This window comes from Abramis brama, assembly GCF_963993115.1.
Source record: "Abramis brama genome assembly, chromosome: 9".
Classification (NCBI taxonomy): domain Eukaryota; kingdom Metazoa; phylum Chordata; class Actinopteri; order Cypriniformes; family Leuciscidae; genus Abramis; species Abramis brama.
The window spans coordinates 34,035,405-34,051,812 of NC_139971.1; the positions used below are offsets into that span (position 1 = coordinate 34,035,405).

Below are 16,408 nucleotides of genomic sequence, written 5' to 3' on the forward strand. Positions count from 1 at the left end.
GTGATTCTCACACAATTGCGTTATCTATAAACAATTATCCATGAAATTGGAGTCTTTATATGATCGAATGTTTATTTAAAAAAAAAAAACAGTTATTGAAGACTTTCTATAAAAATGCAACAGATGGGTGTGGCTACTGTGACTCAGATATCAGAATGATTGAAGAGGGCGTCCAACATCTGGAAAGTCCATGTGTGGGGGTTGGTCCCTGGGGCTCTCTGGACATTTACAGCCCAATTACAGTGGCTGGCTCTGGGCTCCTCTCTCTCATTACCCCTCTCCACAGCACTGCTCTGGAGCCTGGCCCTCATACCAGCTTCATTCTCTCCCACAGAAATGTCAAAGTCTTCTGCACAAAAAACCCCTCCACAGACTAATGCAGAGTAATTCGCCTCTTACAATACTGTAATTATATGCTGGATATCATATTTGAAATGAGTGTGCGTCTGTGGATTTATGAAAAGGAATACTGTGTGTGTGCGTCAGAGAATTGAAATGCAGTTGTTTATGAAAAGTATGTGTACGGTTACATGCACAAATGAACAAACGCACACACACATACACACAGTCACAAATGCACACAGGTATTTTAGTGTGGAGACAGGCAGTATAGTGTGTGCCCCTGGAATGTGTAACCTGACCTCTAAGCTGGAGCTGAATCTATTCACTCATCTTTTTTCTTCTGAGAAGGACCCAAAACCCCCCTTTTCCCCTCTACACACACACACACACACATGCACGCTCCTCCTGAGGTGAAGCTGCAAACAGCCGAGTTGAAAACCACAATAAGAATATTATTTAAAGTCGGGAGGCACTTTCCTCGCGGGCAATTCTGCATGAGATACAGCCCGAGATAAAGACATGAATGAGAGCTACAACGCTGCTCTGTCTAATTCCCCTGCAAGAAGCACTTCAGATGTTTGGCAGCAGAAAACCGGGCTCTGTGATTGATTAGCTGGAGTAGAGAAAGAGGGAGGTATTCACAGAACATCTCTGATCTCTTCTGCTTCGCTGAAGTGTTCTTGAAGTTCTCCAGATTCTCCCAGAACTGAGACTGGAATCTTTAGGATATGCGATGAATGGCATGATCTTGTGCACGTACAGAATTCTCACACCAAATTATTTGCATTTTATGAGTATAACACAGAATTACTAAGCTCCCATAACTGTTTCAATTACCCTGTTGTACAACTGCACCTAATTTGCACAAAGATTGCATTGCAAAGCAGCAGCAGCAGCAGAGAACAAACCATTCTGCATATAACTTGCAAAAACTGGCGACGTGGACACCTATTCTCCCAAGAGGAGGAAACCCGACACAGGCTTGCCCAGGAGCCCGGGTCCGCAGAACCACCGTCACACTGGGCCAAACCTCAGCCTGGAATCTTGGAAAAGCAAGACAGTGTGACTGCATTTCCTGAGTCCACCCTATTTAAACTCACAATATGGAACATATTAGGAGGGAGAAGAGAGGGAGAGAGAGAGAAAGAAAGAGAGAGGTGGTTAGCATTGTACATTTTCTATTTAATAGGCCCCCTTGAAAAAAAAAACTGTCTCTCTTACTGCTGATGGGACAGGCTGGTAGACCAGTATAAAAGAAAAGCGGCGTGTTCACCCCAAATTAAAGCAGCATTACATCGTTTGAAATCACGGAATGCTATGCCTTGTAAAAACAAACGGGACATGAGGGAATGTTGTGGCAAAAGTGCATAGCAGAAGAGGGCATCAAAAATGACTTAAGCGATTTACATTCATTTTTGTTTCATTGTTTCTACCCACAATCCACATTGACAAATTTAGAACCAGTCGTAAACACCAAAACCTACTGAGTTTCCAAGTTTGTTGATGCAAAGTTGCCTTAAAGGCCTCATTATAATAATCATGAAACCCCAGAAAGAATCTGCAAACTTTTTTCAATCTGCAATGATTTTGATGGAAAATCTAATTGTGCAGAACAGATCTTTAAATGTGGTCAAAAATGTTAAATTTAGCTGAGACTGCTACAGTCTAAAAGGAATATTATGAATGATTGGTGTTCAGATTCTGCAGAAATCTGTGGGGAGATTCTGTGTGGGTGTACACTGATCTGGAATGCTCTACAACTGATAGTGTGTCATACAAATAACACTGCATAAGATGAACACCACAATAGTCTAATAAATATAGCACACACAATACTAAACCCATCTCAGTGTATTCTTGGATTACTATGTGGCATAAAAGAGGTATAAGGCTTGATAATTAAGTTGATATCTTTTGGAACAGCTTTTACACCAAGAGTGAAGCCTTATAATTCAATGCATTCTGTCTCTTGATTATTCGCCCAATCAAATATAATACAATAAAAGAAAATTTACTGGAATCAAAAACTGAACACAACATTGGGCCATTCACTATAATTTAGTGTATGCGTATGCGCAGAAAACCTTTTTAAACGAAGATTCACAACAATTGCGTATGCACATAGCCTACATTTGTTCTTACCTTAGAAAATGTTGTTGAATCCGGATTACATAAATTAGCGCCCAAATCTTGTCCATATAATGGTTTTGCGTACACAGGAGTGCCGGAATGACGTCGGAACCTGGAAGACAATATGCCAGTGTTTCTTCGAGATTTGGTTTTTCAATTTATATAGGCTAAGTCAAATAAATTCTGTGGTAAACATATGTTGACGATACTTTGACTTTTTTTCTACAACGTAAACTGCACAAGCTCACACCCCAAATGTCTTATCAAGTTACTTATTATAAACATAGCCTAGGCTACATTTTAAAAATAAACAACTGCTTAAAAATTTGTGTCAAATTATTTATGTTTAAAAAGGCTGTCTTTTAACGAGACTTCTTGTCCTTCTATTGGTCACACGTTTTCACGTAATACGTATTCGCAAGTTCAGCCAAGTTGAACTTTGGAACGCAGCAAAATGTGCAAAACTTATTCACTTAAATTAGCGTAGGCTATCTGGTCTCCAGCATTTAGGCATACATAGCCTGCATAATGATGAAGTGGAACGAAAAGTGCAACTGCTTAATAAAGCAAAGCATGTTTTATATAGGTAAAGACACAATCATGTTTCGTACCTTGCGTTTGTCAGTTTTATTTTATTAACTATTTCCCTGCCAGCATTAAAAAAAAAAAGTTGCCAAGCCAGGCCAGATTCTTTCTTTTTTTTTTTCACAAAACTTTAATGGCCCCCAGAATATTTTGTTGTATGAATATCTGAACATGCAATATATCAAAAGAAAGAACAGAGCCTCTACTTTAAAATCATCAAGACTACATCGTGCATAAGCAATGCTTTTATCACTTGTTTCTGCTCCTTTTTTGCCTGTGTTTTGATCAGGAGATTCTGTACTCTTTCAGAAAATGTGTAATAGCCTACCGTATATAACAGTGAAAACATGGAAATCTGGAAAATGTAGTCAATGGCGGGGAAGCATCGTCTCATAAATGATGGAAAATTCTGTCAATGGCGTGGATAGAGTTAATTGTTAAGGTCCATTCACACCAAGATGACTAACTAAAGTAGGCCTATATAATCATACTTATTCTATGAGGATATGAAGTCCACACCACAACAATAACAATGTAGCCTAGAGGAACAATATTGTTATTGTTCTTACTGTGAAAGGACCTTTAGTCAAGAATGATTATTAGGTACTTTTTTTTTCTTTGTATTGTATGCAACAACAACAAACATAAAAAACATGAATGAGTGATCAACCCATGGTCTGTGGCAGACCAGCCATTATCCATATGAAAAACCACCTTTCCGTTCTTTAAAACAAAAGTTCTGACAAAGTAATTTAAGTCTGATTCCATTTTAATGGAGCCTTGTCCCCTGGTAGGGGTTAACTGAAAAAAGGAATGCCTTTCTCATTCTTCAGAAAAAGGGGGGTCCTGGCCAGGTTTCAGGAGTAGGGACACGGCCCACTGTCATGGCTACATGCTGCTGAATGGGAAGATTGTAGTGGAATCAGGCGCAGCATCTCAGTGTTAAGAGAGAGTGAAAACATACTAATGTGCTCCATTTTCAAATAAGACCCGAAGACAATGAGTCAGTCTTTAAAATGCAAAAAACCGAACACAAACCCGAGTAGTTTACAAAGCCGGCCCATTGTATCAGTGCTTGCGCTAACAAGGAAGCCCTTTAAAGGAAAAATTCTCAATGAAATTGTGCAGTGACTATAAATTATCAAAGGTCTTTAACATGGGTAAACAGCCAAACTGAAACCGCAAAACTAAACAAGGTCTATTGTGTGTTTTTTTGCCTACAGAGAGATGAAGGCTGTGAAGATGTACCGGATGATTTATATGATCAGAAACTTGCCTAAGGCTGTGTGTGTGTGTTTGAGTGAGTGAGTGCAAGCAGTGGAATGAGAGTGCATTTGTATTTATTGCATGTTAAACTCAAAACTCTATGTATGTGTGCATGCGTGTGTGTGTGTGTGTGTGGAGGGTGTGCTATGGCATTCTTCTAAGCTCTGTGGAAACTCACTAAAATAAATCCTGTGTGTACGTCAGTGAGGCCCCTCTTAACCCTGCAATTATAGATGGGAGGGAGGGAGCAGTGCAGGAACATTGCAGCAGCAGTGCTCTCAAAAGTACCTAAAGCTTTCGGCACAGGCATTTCACCTCTTGGATGAAACTCTGCAAGGTCAATCTGAACTCAAACTGAGCTGATATTGTCATAATATTACCCAATGTACTTGCAAACAACACTTATTACCCAACATCCTTCTTGCAAGTCAGAGAATGCAGATAAGCAAGACTCAGCGAGAACAATATGACAGGAAGATGGCATTTTTATCAAACTCCATTATCCGGGGTGTGAATGATGCGCTTCAGCCACACCAAGGCATGTTAATCCAATCTTACGTTTCATAATGGGAGGGAACATCTCCGACATTGTCTTCTCTAATACCTTTAGTGTGGTCTCATCTCCTGCTCTGTACATCCCCGAACCATCAAGCGTGAAAGCGTGTGCGTGCATGTCCGTCTAACTGCTGTCAGTGAAGTTCTGTAATTAGAGCGCCCTGAGCCAAGGTGAGAAGACTTCCGCAGGTCTCGCTCATGAGAGAGAGCGAGCAGGAAGTCTTTCAGGCGCTCCATGTAATCTTCTTCTATCGCCTGCCTTCAAATGTGCTATTACTCCAGTGTGTTTGTGCCGGCGCCAGATGTGCTGGGCTGGAGCAGGTCATCAACTGCAGCAGCAGCTACTGTGCAGTAACTGTGCTAACTGCTCCTTCACTCCCTGTCTGTCAGAGCTAAACATGGAGTTTAAACGGTGCAGTGCAGTTTTGTTGAACGGTTGTCGCAGAAGAAGTAAATGCATGAGGCTGTTCTATTAAGTTGACGTTTTATTGTGGCTGTGTAAAGAGTGAGTGATTCACAGGATGTGACAGCATGCAATAAAACAGCATCTGAACACATTCCAGTGCTTTATCATCAAACACACTGATAACAGCCTTGGGAATTACCTGGGAGTGGTGTAAGAGTGATTTTACAAGAATAAACCTGACCCCTTGATATCATTTCACATCTGGAATTCTCTCAACACATCAAGGATTAGAAGTGTTATGATCTAGTAAAAATCAAGGGGTAAAGTGACATTTAGTATGAAGATAGGAAAAAGACTGTAATAAGAGCTTATACAGATAGGTTTGTTCATCCAAAAATGAAAAAAATTCGTCTGAATGAGTGTCTTTTTCAATGGTAACCAAAATGGTTTGAAAGCAAGTCCTTCAGGTTTTGAATGACATGAGGGTGATTGAATGATGACAGAATGTTTATTTTTGGTCATGTTAATTTTAATTTTCTGAAACCTACCCACATTATCTAACATGTTTTCCATAGAGTTTTCATGTCGCACACTGTGGTCAGGGTTGCAAAGATAACCAGAGTCTGCAATCAAAAGTCCAAATTATCAAAGCAATGCTATCTATGTTACATTCTTTTTAGCTCTATGCTCTCACTGTAAAAAATTATGATCAATAAATTATGACAACATATGTTTTTACATTGCTTTAACTCATCAAAATAAGTTAAGCAAGTTAAACAAGATTCAACTCATTTTTTAAAGCTGAGAATTTAAGTTGAAATTACTTAAACATCCAAGCTGATTGCACTTAAAAATTTGCAGCGATTTTTTTTTTTTTTCAGTGTATGCGGTGAGTCATAAAGTAAGTCTAACCATTGTTTAGTTTATCGAAAGACAAACGTGGGTGGGTTCTGTGGGAACCTTTTAAATAATACCTTAGAAGTATACAATTATAAGTACTGTATGTCAGCAGTGCAACTGACTAATGCATGCATCTGTAAGGCAACCATCTGCACCTGGTGAAGAGATACTAAAATTCAGGATAAGGAGAAACACGTGAACGGGATTTCACCAAGTACAAAATGTCCCTGGATCAACTAACTAAAGTAGGCCCATCTAATCATACTATAATCATACTAAAATTCAGGATAAGGAGAAAAAGGTGAATGTGATTTCACCAAGTACAAAATGTCCCTGGATCAACATCTTTGTCGATCCTGGAACAATATTCCAATCAACCAATTAGATTTGAGGGACAAGTTTATGTCAAGTTTAGGCTTGCAACCATGGTCAGATCATGTACTTCTATCAATGTAATTCACCTATCCTTTCTCTCTGATTTAAGTACAAGTTATGAGTAGGGTTAGGTTTAGGGGTAGGGATAAGGTTTGGACTATGTTTTCGGACAGGAATGTTGTTCCAGGATCAACAAAAAATGTCTTGGCAAAATCACGGTGACCAGAAGAAAATGACATACAAAAAGGTAAAAGAAATGTTGCATTTCAGATTACAAACTGTGTGTGGTTCATTCAGATTCTTCGTAGGGGCGAGTCTAGAATGAGCTTCATCGAGAACCAGACTTTGTGCTGGAAGTAAAAGGCCTGGCTATGCGAGACTACATTTGTAATAATTTCAGTTCACTTGTTTGTGACAAAAACAAGTCCATTCTTAGTGTTTAGCAGTAATTACCCTGTATGCAACAGGGGAGCAGACTCAAGGAAGGAGAGCATCCTGAACTCTGTGGCCTATGGAATTCAATGAGGGTTTGGCAAGAAGCACGTCATAATCACAACGCCTCCAAACTATGCTTGAAAGAAGTAGTCAGATGTAAACCCAGGACACTCAAGAGCAAGCACGAACACTCAAAGACAATTTTAAGAACACTTTTTTGAGACTTCATACTGTGTCAGTGTAGAGTAATGCTGAAAAAACTGGTTGTTAAAGAGCCCTTGATATCAAATTTGGAGTTGTTGTCTTTTAGGGTATGTTTACACGACAGTGATGTCCTAAACTGAAAAGTTTTTCCTTTGCGTTTTTTTGCGTACAGACGACAACATTGTGAAAACGATCCCGTTCACACGGATCCACAAAAATGACTAAAATGCTGTATTATTCATGCCAGGCCAGTAGTTGGCGATGTCACTTTGTAAAGAAGCATGCGCATGACGACACCGTTTTCACAAATTTTTGTAGTTTACACAGAGACGATAATGGTATCGTTTTCAAAAACTTGCACTTTGAAACCCGTTTTTGTTTTCAGGCCCCCCAAAAAATAATGAACGGCCAAAATGTATAAAAAGTTTTCAGTTTTTAGTTGAAAATGGTGTTGTGTAAACGGCCCCTTAGTCCATATGTGTTATATTTGAAGCAATATGCACTCCTAAATGTCAAAAGAGTCAAATTAAGACCCAGAAGAACATTTTAATGCTCAGATGTTTCTCATTGAAAGTTTATGAGCTTTTATGCAGATTTCAGTTATGTTTCATTAAGTACCAAGCTATCTAGGCAAATCCGAGACATTATTGAGATCTCTCCTGAATGTCTCTCCTTCATTTGAGAGACATGAGAAAAACAAGTTGATTTATAGAAAATGATAAATAATACATTTGAAAATATCAATTAAGGAAGAGGGAGAAAGGACATTCTAACGAGTTTTTGCAAGGCACAAAGGCCACTGCACTGTACATTAACAGGGCAAACAAAATGGCGTGCTTGCTGGCCCTCACCAGCTCATAGCAGCTTAAGACATCTTTGGCAGCGAGAGCGCTCTGAAAACCCTGTTAATCAATACCATCCCTGAGGTAGTGGCACACTCGCAAAGCTGCTTACATGGCTTTTCCGTTTCTCCTTCTCCTTTTCTTTCTCCCCCATCCGTCCCTCTCTTACTCACTCTGCGCTGGAGCTGCCGTTTTCAGGCCTGGTAGCTTTCTCTCTCTCTCTGTATTTCTCTGGACCTCACCCAGGCCTGGTCTAATTAGGCCCCCTTTTGTACCCGCTGAGGTGCCTTGTGTAATCTGCGTACTATGTGTCTCAGGATCTAGCCCTGCCCAGTATAATAGTCTGCCAGTTCCTCCCCGAGTGGTGATCTGGGCCCTCTTCCCATAAAGCAGACACAAAAGAGCAGGATAATGGCCCCCAGTTGCAGTTAGAGGAGCCACTCCTTTGGGCTGTTTGAACTCGGCACGGGGCTGGCGGCAGACAGCGTGTAGGGAGAAAATGCTTTGCTCTCTGTGTGAGATGGCAAAGCCGATTTTGCAATACCTCCAGTGTTGCACATCTATTTGTTTTCAAACTAGCTGCTGGCAGGTTTAGTCCCCAATATACTTCAAGCGAAGTTGAAGAACAAACTGGTGCGATGTCATTTCAACAAAATCAGACCAAAATGAAGTTTGTTTGGAGTTCGTTTCGTGACAGAGCAAACTTTCTAGAAAATTTCGCTCCAGCTGGTAAACACTTTCAAACACACTGTTTAATTCTGTAAAGCTGCTTGCTTTAAAGTAATCTGTTGTGTAATGTGCTGGAGTGCCGAATTGCAAAGCTTGTGCAAACATATCCAAGTCGTTATGATCAGATGCTTTCTTTACTGCTGTTTTCTAACCGCTGTCATTTTTGATGTGCGTTTATTTTGTCATCTAAGCACCGCTCTCAGCATTTGGGATGTTTGCTAACACTATAGCATTGCTCAGGCATTTCAAACTTCTTTTTACCCCCAAGCAAAGAATGAAAAAGAAATTAGCATTAAGTATATCAGGGCCTTAGTCCATCGCCCCCTCCTCCTCTCTCCCAGCGACTTTGACAACCAACACCCACAATTAGAAAGGATGCCAGCTCTACCACATCCACCTTGGATGCAGTTTACTGGCCTGCGCACAGTTTCTTTTAAAGGTCTTGGTTTTGCCATGTGCATTCATGGAGATATATCAATGCACTGGGATGGGAGCCACCACCTCCTCTCCTCGCAGAAGAAAGAAGCACAGCTGGGCCCATAAACCACTGACCATGGGCGCTGTGGAGGCTAGTCGGCTTGGAGCTGCAGGGACGGAGCAGAGATGAAGCCATGCTTGAGGATACATCATCTTCTCTTCAAAAAAAAACTCCTCCCTTCTTCAACATCGGCCAGCAAAGCTCTCAAGGACCTCAAGGAACTCTGGCTGTAACCTCCTCTCAACCAACATGTAGATGTGAGCTTGGCTCTGGAGCGAAAAAACGGAGATTGATGCCTGAAATAACTTTGCACCAGCAAAACGACCTCCCTCGGTTTTAAAATGTTAATTCCAGAGGTTTGAACAGTTTATAGAATGACAGCCAATGCCCAAAGCCCCAGTTTGAAAATTCACTTTAAAAAGTGTGTATTACTTTTCACCACACAGTGATGAAAGTTTATTTCAACAGCGGGTCGTGCACAACACCACGTCCTAACCAGGCGCGATCAGGAGATTATTAATGTTTAATGTACTGTTATGAGGAGCAGGATTCTCAGCCAATCAGATTTCATGGTGGACAGAATGATGGCACAAAGTAGCATCTGGTTAGGACACAGTGTAAATTATAACTGAGGATATGATGATGAAGCACAAAACCTATTATCAGTTTTAAATGGTAGTTTGCACTCTTAAAAATAAAGATCATCTATGGCTCCATGAAGAACCTAGAACATCCCTGGAACCTTTACATTGCAAAAAAAGGTTATTTATAGTGGAAATTATTCTTTAGAAAACAGTTATTTTAAGAAATGATCAACTCAAAGGTTCTTTGGGGAACCCAAAATGGTATCGCTGTGAAAGCCACCTTTTGGAACCTTTATTTTTAGGAGTGTACAGTACTCACTCACATTGTCTTGTATTTGATGTAAAAGAATCATTTAGAATCGAGTATTGTTTATGGGTGAAAAAATCGCAGATGAGACAAAAAGCAAAACGATATTATGCGAATACTTTATTATCAATGTGTGAATGGTGTTAGCTTTTCATCTGGATATTAATAGTATATGAAAACTATACACCAAAACCAGGCTCTTCCTATTTTTGCTGTATAATTTTTCAAATTGGTATTGAAAGATTCTGTATCTTTATAGATATTTATATATATAATATATAAGCCAAAGTGCATTTCCCGTTTTTTCCTCTTGTCCATGTACACATTGCACCATACATAAATAATTACATCGTAAAAATGACTCCAGTATTTACAAGTATAATATATATTTCATATAATATATAAAACTTTATATTAAATCTAAGTAGATGATATTTGGGATAGTTTGTGGAGTCCGAAAGTCTCTCAGCACGATCAAGTCCATGTGTGTGTGTGTGTGTGTGTGTGTGTGTGTTATCTGTGGTTGTTGAGGAGGATCTCGAGCCAGCACGGGCAGGAAGTGATGAACTGGCGGGAGTAACAAGGGCCCCAGCCCTTCGCAAAGCTGATGCGCACACTGTTCGGGTCATACGGTCCATCTAGCAGCTCGGACTCGGCCCCTTGCCTGAGCATGGATGAGCGTTCGTAGTCGAACACTTTGATGGAGTAACCAGGCATCACCTTGCGCACCACCAAGCTACGGCTCCCCGGTACGTCCAAGGTAGGCGAGTTGACAAAAATGGGGTGCTGGCTGCGGTTGTAGGCCCAGACTCCGTCCGGCTCTTTGCTGAGGAGCAAGCCGTATCCGATCTTGCCGCGTGTCCGTTGCACGGTGCTGCTGCGCTGGTCCAGGCTCAGCTGGCCGAGGCAGAAGCCCGTGCCTTGAGGTAGGTCATAGAAAATGCTGACAGCTGGCTGGTACACCGTATAGAGGCGGCCCACCCGCGTCCGATGCTCCCAGTACGCCACGTTACACCAATGACTCTGTTTGGGGGCATCAGGTGACAGACTGGCATCTGAAACAAGAAAAGACAATGGGTCTGTCATTAAGCTTTCCCATGACATTATAATGCAAACAAAATGAAAACATGTGCTGGCCAGAAAGACGGTTAGAGAAGGTGATATTATGTGGAGTTGAATGCTGCACTGTTATGTGTTGCCTCAAGAGGGCACTACTTCAAAACTTAATTCATTAAAGTTATATTCTAGTAAATTGTGGGCAAAAGAAAAGCTGAAGGTGAGAAATTGTAAAAAAAAAAAAACAGTCCCAAAACAAGTAAAAAAATAAATAAATATATATTATTTGACATAAAAAAATTCCAATTGAATCTTTTACTCTGCCAAAAAAAAAAAGCATACCTGCAATTCAAACATTATACAGAACATCTAAAATCCTCCAAGCCCTCCATTCACTTTTATGGCTTGGGAGATTGTCAGTGAACTGCATATGTTGCCAAACCCTGAGTGTCTATCTCAGCCACACACACACTTAAACGTTTCCACGCGGCACGCATTCTGTATATTTCTGCCCGCTCTTTCTTGATCCGGGGAGAAAGTATTTGTGGAAGGGGGGGATTTGGAAAAAATTGTGAGCTCATATCCGGCAACAACTCCCTCCCCCGTCTCTATTTTCTTCCACATTCCTGTGAGTGGGTGATGGTGATGATGGCTTGGATGGAAAGGGAGCGTCTCCTCCCTGCCAGCTCCCGCTGTGGGCTTGGGGACAGCTTTCAGCTCCCTGACAACTTAGTGCAAGTCTGTGACCTCCTGACCCTTCAGGCTTCACGCTATCAGCTCAGATTAACTTGCACATTGAGTGATGCCATTATTTTGCTCTTGAGAAGCTATTGGCAGGGATATTTCAAGGGCCAGATCTATGGCTCCTTTTCATTCACTTGCTGCGACTCCCAGGGGCGAACAAATGCTCGGGTCATTAAAGGAATAGTTCACTTATGTCATTCCAAACCTGCATGCTGTATGTAAGTTTAAGAACCTTTATGCGACAGTTCACAGTGACCAAAAATCACACACTAATTAAAAAAAATAAAAAACATCACAAAACTACACTCTTTAGGTCCTTGCACACTGGCTCCGAAATTTTCGTATGCGTTTTTTCGTATTCAGTATTCATTGGCTCTGAATTGTCAAAACACCTCTTAAAATGCTTGCCACATATGCGAAAAACATAGAAAATCGAACCCGATCTGAATTTCTTTTTTTTTCTTTTTCGGGCTCAGTGTGCAAGGACCTTTAGAAAAAAAGGTTCAGTGAGGTTCTATAGAACCCTAGGGTTATTGACTCAATTTTAAAGAAAACTTTATGCCAAAAAGATTCTACACAAGGAGAAATGTCTTACATGATTGCATTATACTTTTATGTTTAACAGGTTATTTCATTTTTTAGGTAAACTTCATTGTACCCGAATAAAAAATCACCACTGCATCACTAGCCGCTAGTTAGACGTCAATAACATGAAACATTGTTTGTTGTGTGCCTGTTGACCAAATGGAAAGCCTGAATAAGTGAATAATGACATAAATTTAGGTCTGTTTCTCAAATAGAGCTATTGTATGGCTTTTGAAAACTTAGAATATAGTATATACTGTATACTGTCTGTAGGGTCAATATAAATGTATTCGGTTGTTTTATTGAGAAGAGGTGCATCAAGATTCTTCTTCAAAACTCTCATTTTGTGTTCTGTTGAAAAATAACATAACAGCATTGAGCTCGAAACCACATAAAGGTGAATAAACAATGAGAGAATGTTCATTGTTGGGTAAACCACCCCTTTAACCAGTGCCAAGATCTGATGTAGTGGAGGCCCGATAATTGACCCCATAAATCAAATAAGACAATCAATGCAAGCACACACAGACACACGCACAAACCTCCAAATTAAATGCACGAGAACTGCTGCCTATTCAAGCACAACTGTTTGGATATGAGGAATCAGGACCGACTTCTCTTTACACACACTCTTACTTAAATGGCCCCTCACATTGGGCCCCTACGTGTTAAAATGACAGAATTCCTTACATCCTCTGAGCTTGCAAGGTGGTTTTGCTGCCTGAATGGTCTAATGAAACCATTGAACAGGCCTTGACATCTAAAAACACATCATGAAGAATATTGTAACTAATTCAAAATAATTGTGCAGATCTTGCTTTGTAGATTTTTCTCTATAAAGTATCTATGGTCAGTAGTCAGTAGCTCTATGTTAAGTTAACGGAAAAGATAGAGGAAGACATGTTTCCAGCTTTGCACCCTAATGAGGGCTGAATTCGAACTTATACCCAAATCCATTAGATGCAAAATATTAAAACTAATGCTAAAGTGCTGTGATATGATTAATGCCCACCCCCTCCTCATATGTGTTTTTATGTGAGCGAGAGAGAAAGGGGGGTGGTTGAGACTGAACTGCTTGCTATGTGGGTTTAAACAGAGGTGCAAAGATTAAAGGTTAATAATCTATTTAATGTTTAGCTTGGGAGCGAACAATGCTCAGCCGAGAGACCGGCCCTTTTCCTGAGGGTGTTGTGCATGTGTGTTCATGTGTTTTAAGTATATTAGAGCTGAAGAGAATATCAGCCAATGTTTGTGTTTGAGAGAGGAGTGTGTGTTTTGGCTGTTCTCGCCTGAGCGGTGCCGTGTGAGTGTGTGTCAGTGGGAAAGGAGACGGGGAAGGAAGAGAACAAATCGGGCAAACTCATTAGAATCTAAGAACTCAAAACCAAACAGTGCCATCGCTTTGTTTTTCAGATTTACTCTTCCTTAACACTCCCTGCAGAAATATCCAGCCTAAGATAGCTTTGCAACATGGTAGCTGGTTTCTAGTTGGTCTAAGCTGATATACCAGCAACAAATGACCTACCAGTGTTCATACCAGTGTTCTTACGTTTTTTTAACGTAAACAGACGTCAGTCATCGTCCAAGCATGGAAACAGCAGTCGCCTTTTACAGTTCCTCCTGAACCAAAACAATGAGCTTATGCTGCATTCATGCCACAATACTGTAATTTGGAAGAGATGGAAGCAGTTTGTGACTCGATTTTATGCATTTCAATGGCAACGCTATCAATGCCGAAATTAATCTGCAGCAGTCAGGTGGTACAGGTCAGTGCTGTTTAAGTTGTTTATGTTCATTATTATTGTAATGTTACGTGCTTTGAGACATGAGGTAGTTTAACGCCGTCTCTTGTCTCGCGATGCTTTGCAAACTCTGCTGTGCTTTGAATAAGGCATGGCTTTGTAGAGTGCTCTGAATGGAGGGTGGGAGCTTATGCTTTCAAAGCTAACTTGCTATTGCTAGTCACTTCGAAAATTGCCTACCCTACCTTTAAATGATTGCACCGCGTGATAGTGTTTATGTGTGCGTGCATGTGTTCAGGTAGAAGCTGGAAAATGCATATCAGCAAGCACACAACAAGCAGGATACAAGAGTTCCTGTCTCCCCTTCCCTGAAGGCCTCACTCATGAGTCAGTGAAGAGCCTCTGACAAGCCGCCAGAGCTGGAAATACAGTCTTACACAGACCAGGAAAGATAGACAGACAGACGGCACCGCGGCTCTAATCGCAGCCAATGACGGTACTTTGATATAATAAACCTAATTTAGGCTGCATTCACTGCAGCAAGTAGGTGTTAGTTCAAAGGCGGTGGACATCTTAAAGGGGACATATCATGCCAAATGCACTTTTTTAGCCCTTAAATGCATTTTGTTGTATATTTGGAGTGTTTAGAAGTACAGAAAATATGAAATTATTCTCTTCAGGTGCTTCGTTGATATCTTTATATTCTGTTTTGGTCATATTTTTCAACCTGTTCCGATTTTTCTGTTATCTATGACGTTTTTTGAACTATTACGTCACAGTATTTGCAGCGGAACTGCCAAATAAGGACATTGACTTCCGGCCCAACACTTCGAGCAATCCGCCATTTTTATTTCTCGCTGCAATTTTGTAGTCCAAGCTAAAGGATGCAGAAGTTACGAGAGGGTAAGTTAAAATGTTCGGTTGTTGGATGTAGTAACCCACACGCTTCATTACACCGTCTAATGTAGATGAACTGCCGCGCTTGTTACAGGACGCATGTTTAACTGAAAGAACGAGCAGAGAGAGAGACCCGGTCGCGCGCGCGCTCACTCTCTCTCTTCAGAGCCAGGCGAAAGTGTAAACAAGACATCACCGTCTCCAAACTAGACGCTGTCTTGCTCTCTCTCCCTCGCACATATTAATCAAAATAAATCGACACGGTGGTAAAAGGTCGGAAGACCAAAGTTTCATGTGTAAATACAGTACACACCATTGCAATACATCCATATGAAGACGTTGTTCTACAGGTTCGTCGTCTTCATTTTCATCTCGCTCCTGCTCCGACTCTGGCTCGAACATGTAAGGCTGGCTGGACAAGTCTTCCGTTGTTGACATTTTGTTAATAACGTGTGAATAAAAAGTTTCTGTGCCGCTAGATAATCGTATCTCTGCTATCAAACTACAAAAATGGCCGAACGGGGTGGAGTTGAACTGAGTGTCACCTCTGCAACCTGGAGAGGGGGCGGGGTATGAAGTGTCTCAATTGTATTTAAAGAGACCGCACCAAAATGAGTTGCTCTCAGACGCACATCAGAAAAGGGGTAGAAAAGGGGCCTGTGGAGCTATAATAATGAGGAATTCAGACCCAAGCATTGCAGTTCCGCTTTATATAGACTACAAATGTATGATTTATATGTAAAAAGGAACAATTTAAAAGCATGATATGTCTCCTTTAACTCATGTACCTTAATGACTCAGCAACGGTTTAGTTAACAACACTTAAGCACTGTGGGCCCATCACTTTGAGTACAAATAATAATGGCAGACTAAGTGCTAGCTTAAGTGAGAACACCTCAGAACTCTTCAGTTTTTCTCTCTATTTCGACGCACACGCATTTTACTAGGGGTGGAAGACAAAAGCTGGGAGCAATTACACCGCTCTGCGTTCATTTAACCCCAGCACCTTTCAACAGCTCGGTTTATCCATTAGAAAGGTAGAGCGTGTTATTATTGTTATTATATTCTCAAAACTGTCTCCGCCAGTGTCAATCTCTTAGGAGACACACGCTGTCATCGGCTCCGAGGGGATGGTGGCGTCTGACCCCTTCCCGAGCTCAGCTGGAACGACTGAATAAACACAAAGATTCACAAACACGCTGTCATGCTGCTCGTGTGCTGTAACACATGAAAACGACATGGTTGA

The 16,408-nt window shown here is 40.9% G+C and overlaps 1 protein-coding gene across 1 annotated transcript in view; it reads right to left on the reverse strand.

Annotated features, from left to right (window-relative positions):
- Positions 1-10,245: 10,245 nt before the first annotated feature.
- smad6b (SMAD family member 6b) overlaps positions 10,246-16,408 on the reverse strand; it is a 28,088-nt gene continuing 21,925 nt past the window's right edge. Inside the window, exon 4 of the mRNA XM_084123947.1 lies at positions 10,246-11,193. Coding sequence (XP_083980073.1) covers positions 10,652-11,193 — 542 coding nt within the window. The 3' untranslated portion in view covers positions 10,246-10,651. The remainder of the gene's footprint in view (positions 11,194-16,408) is intronic.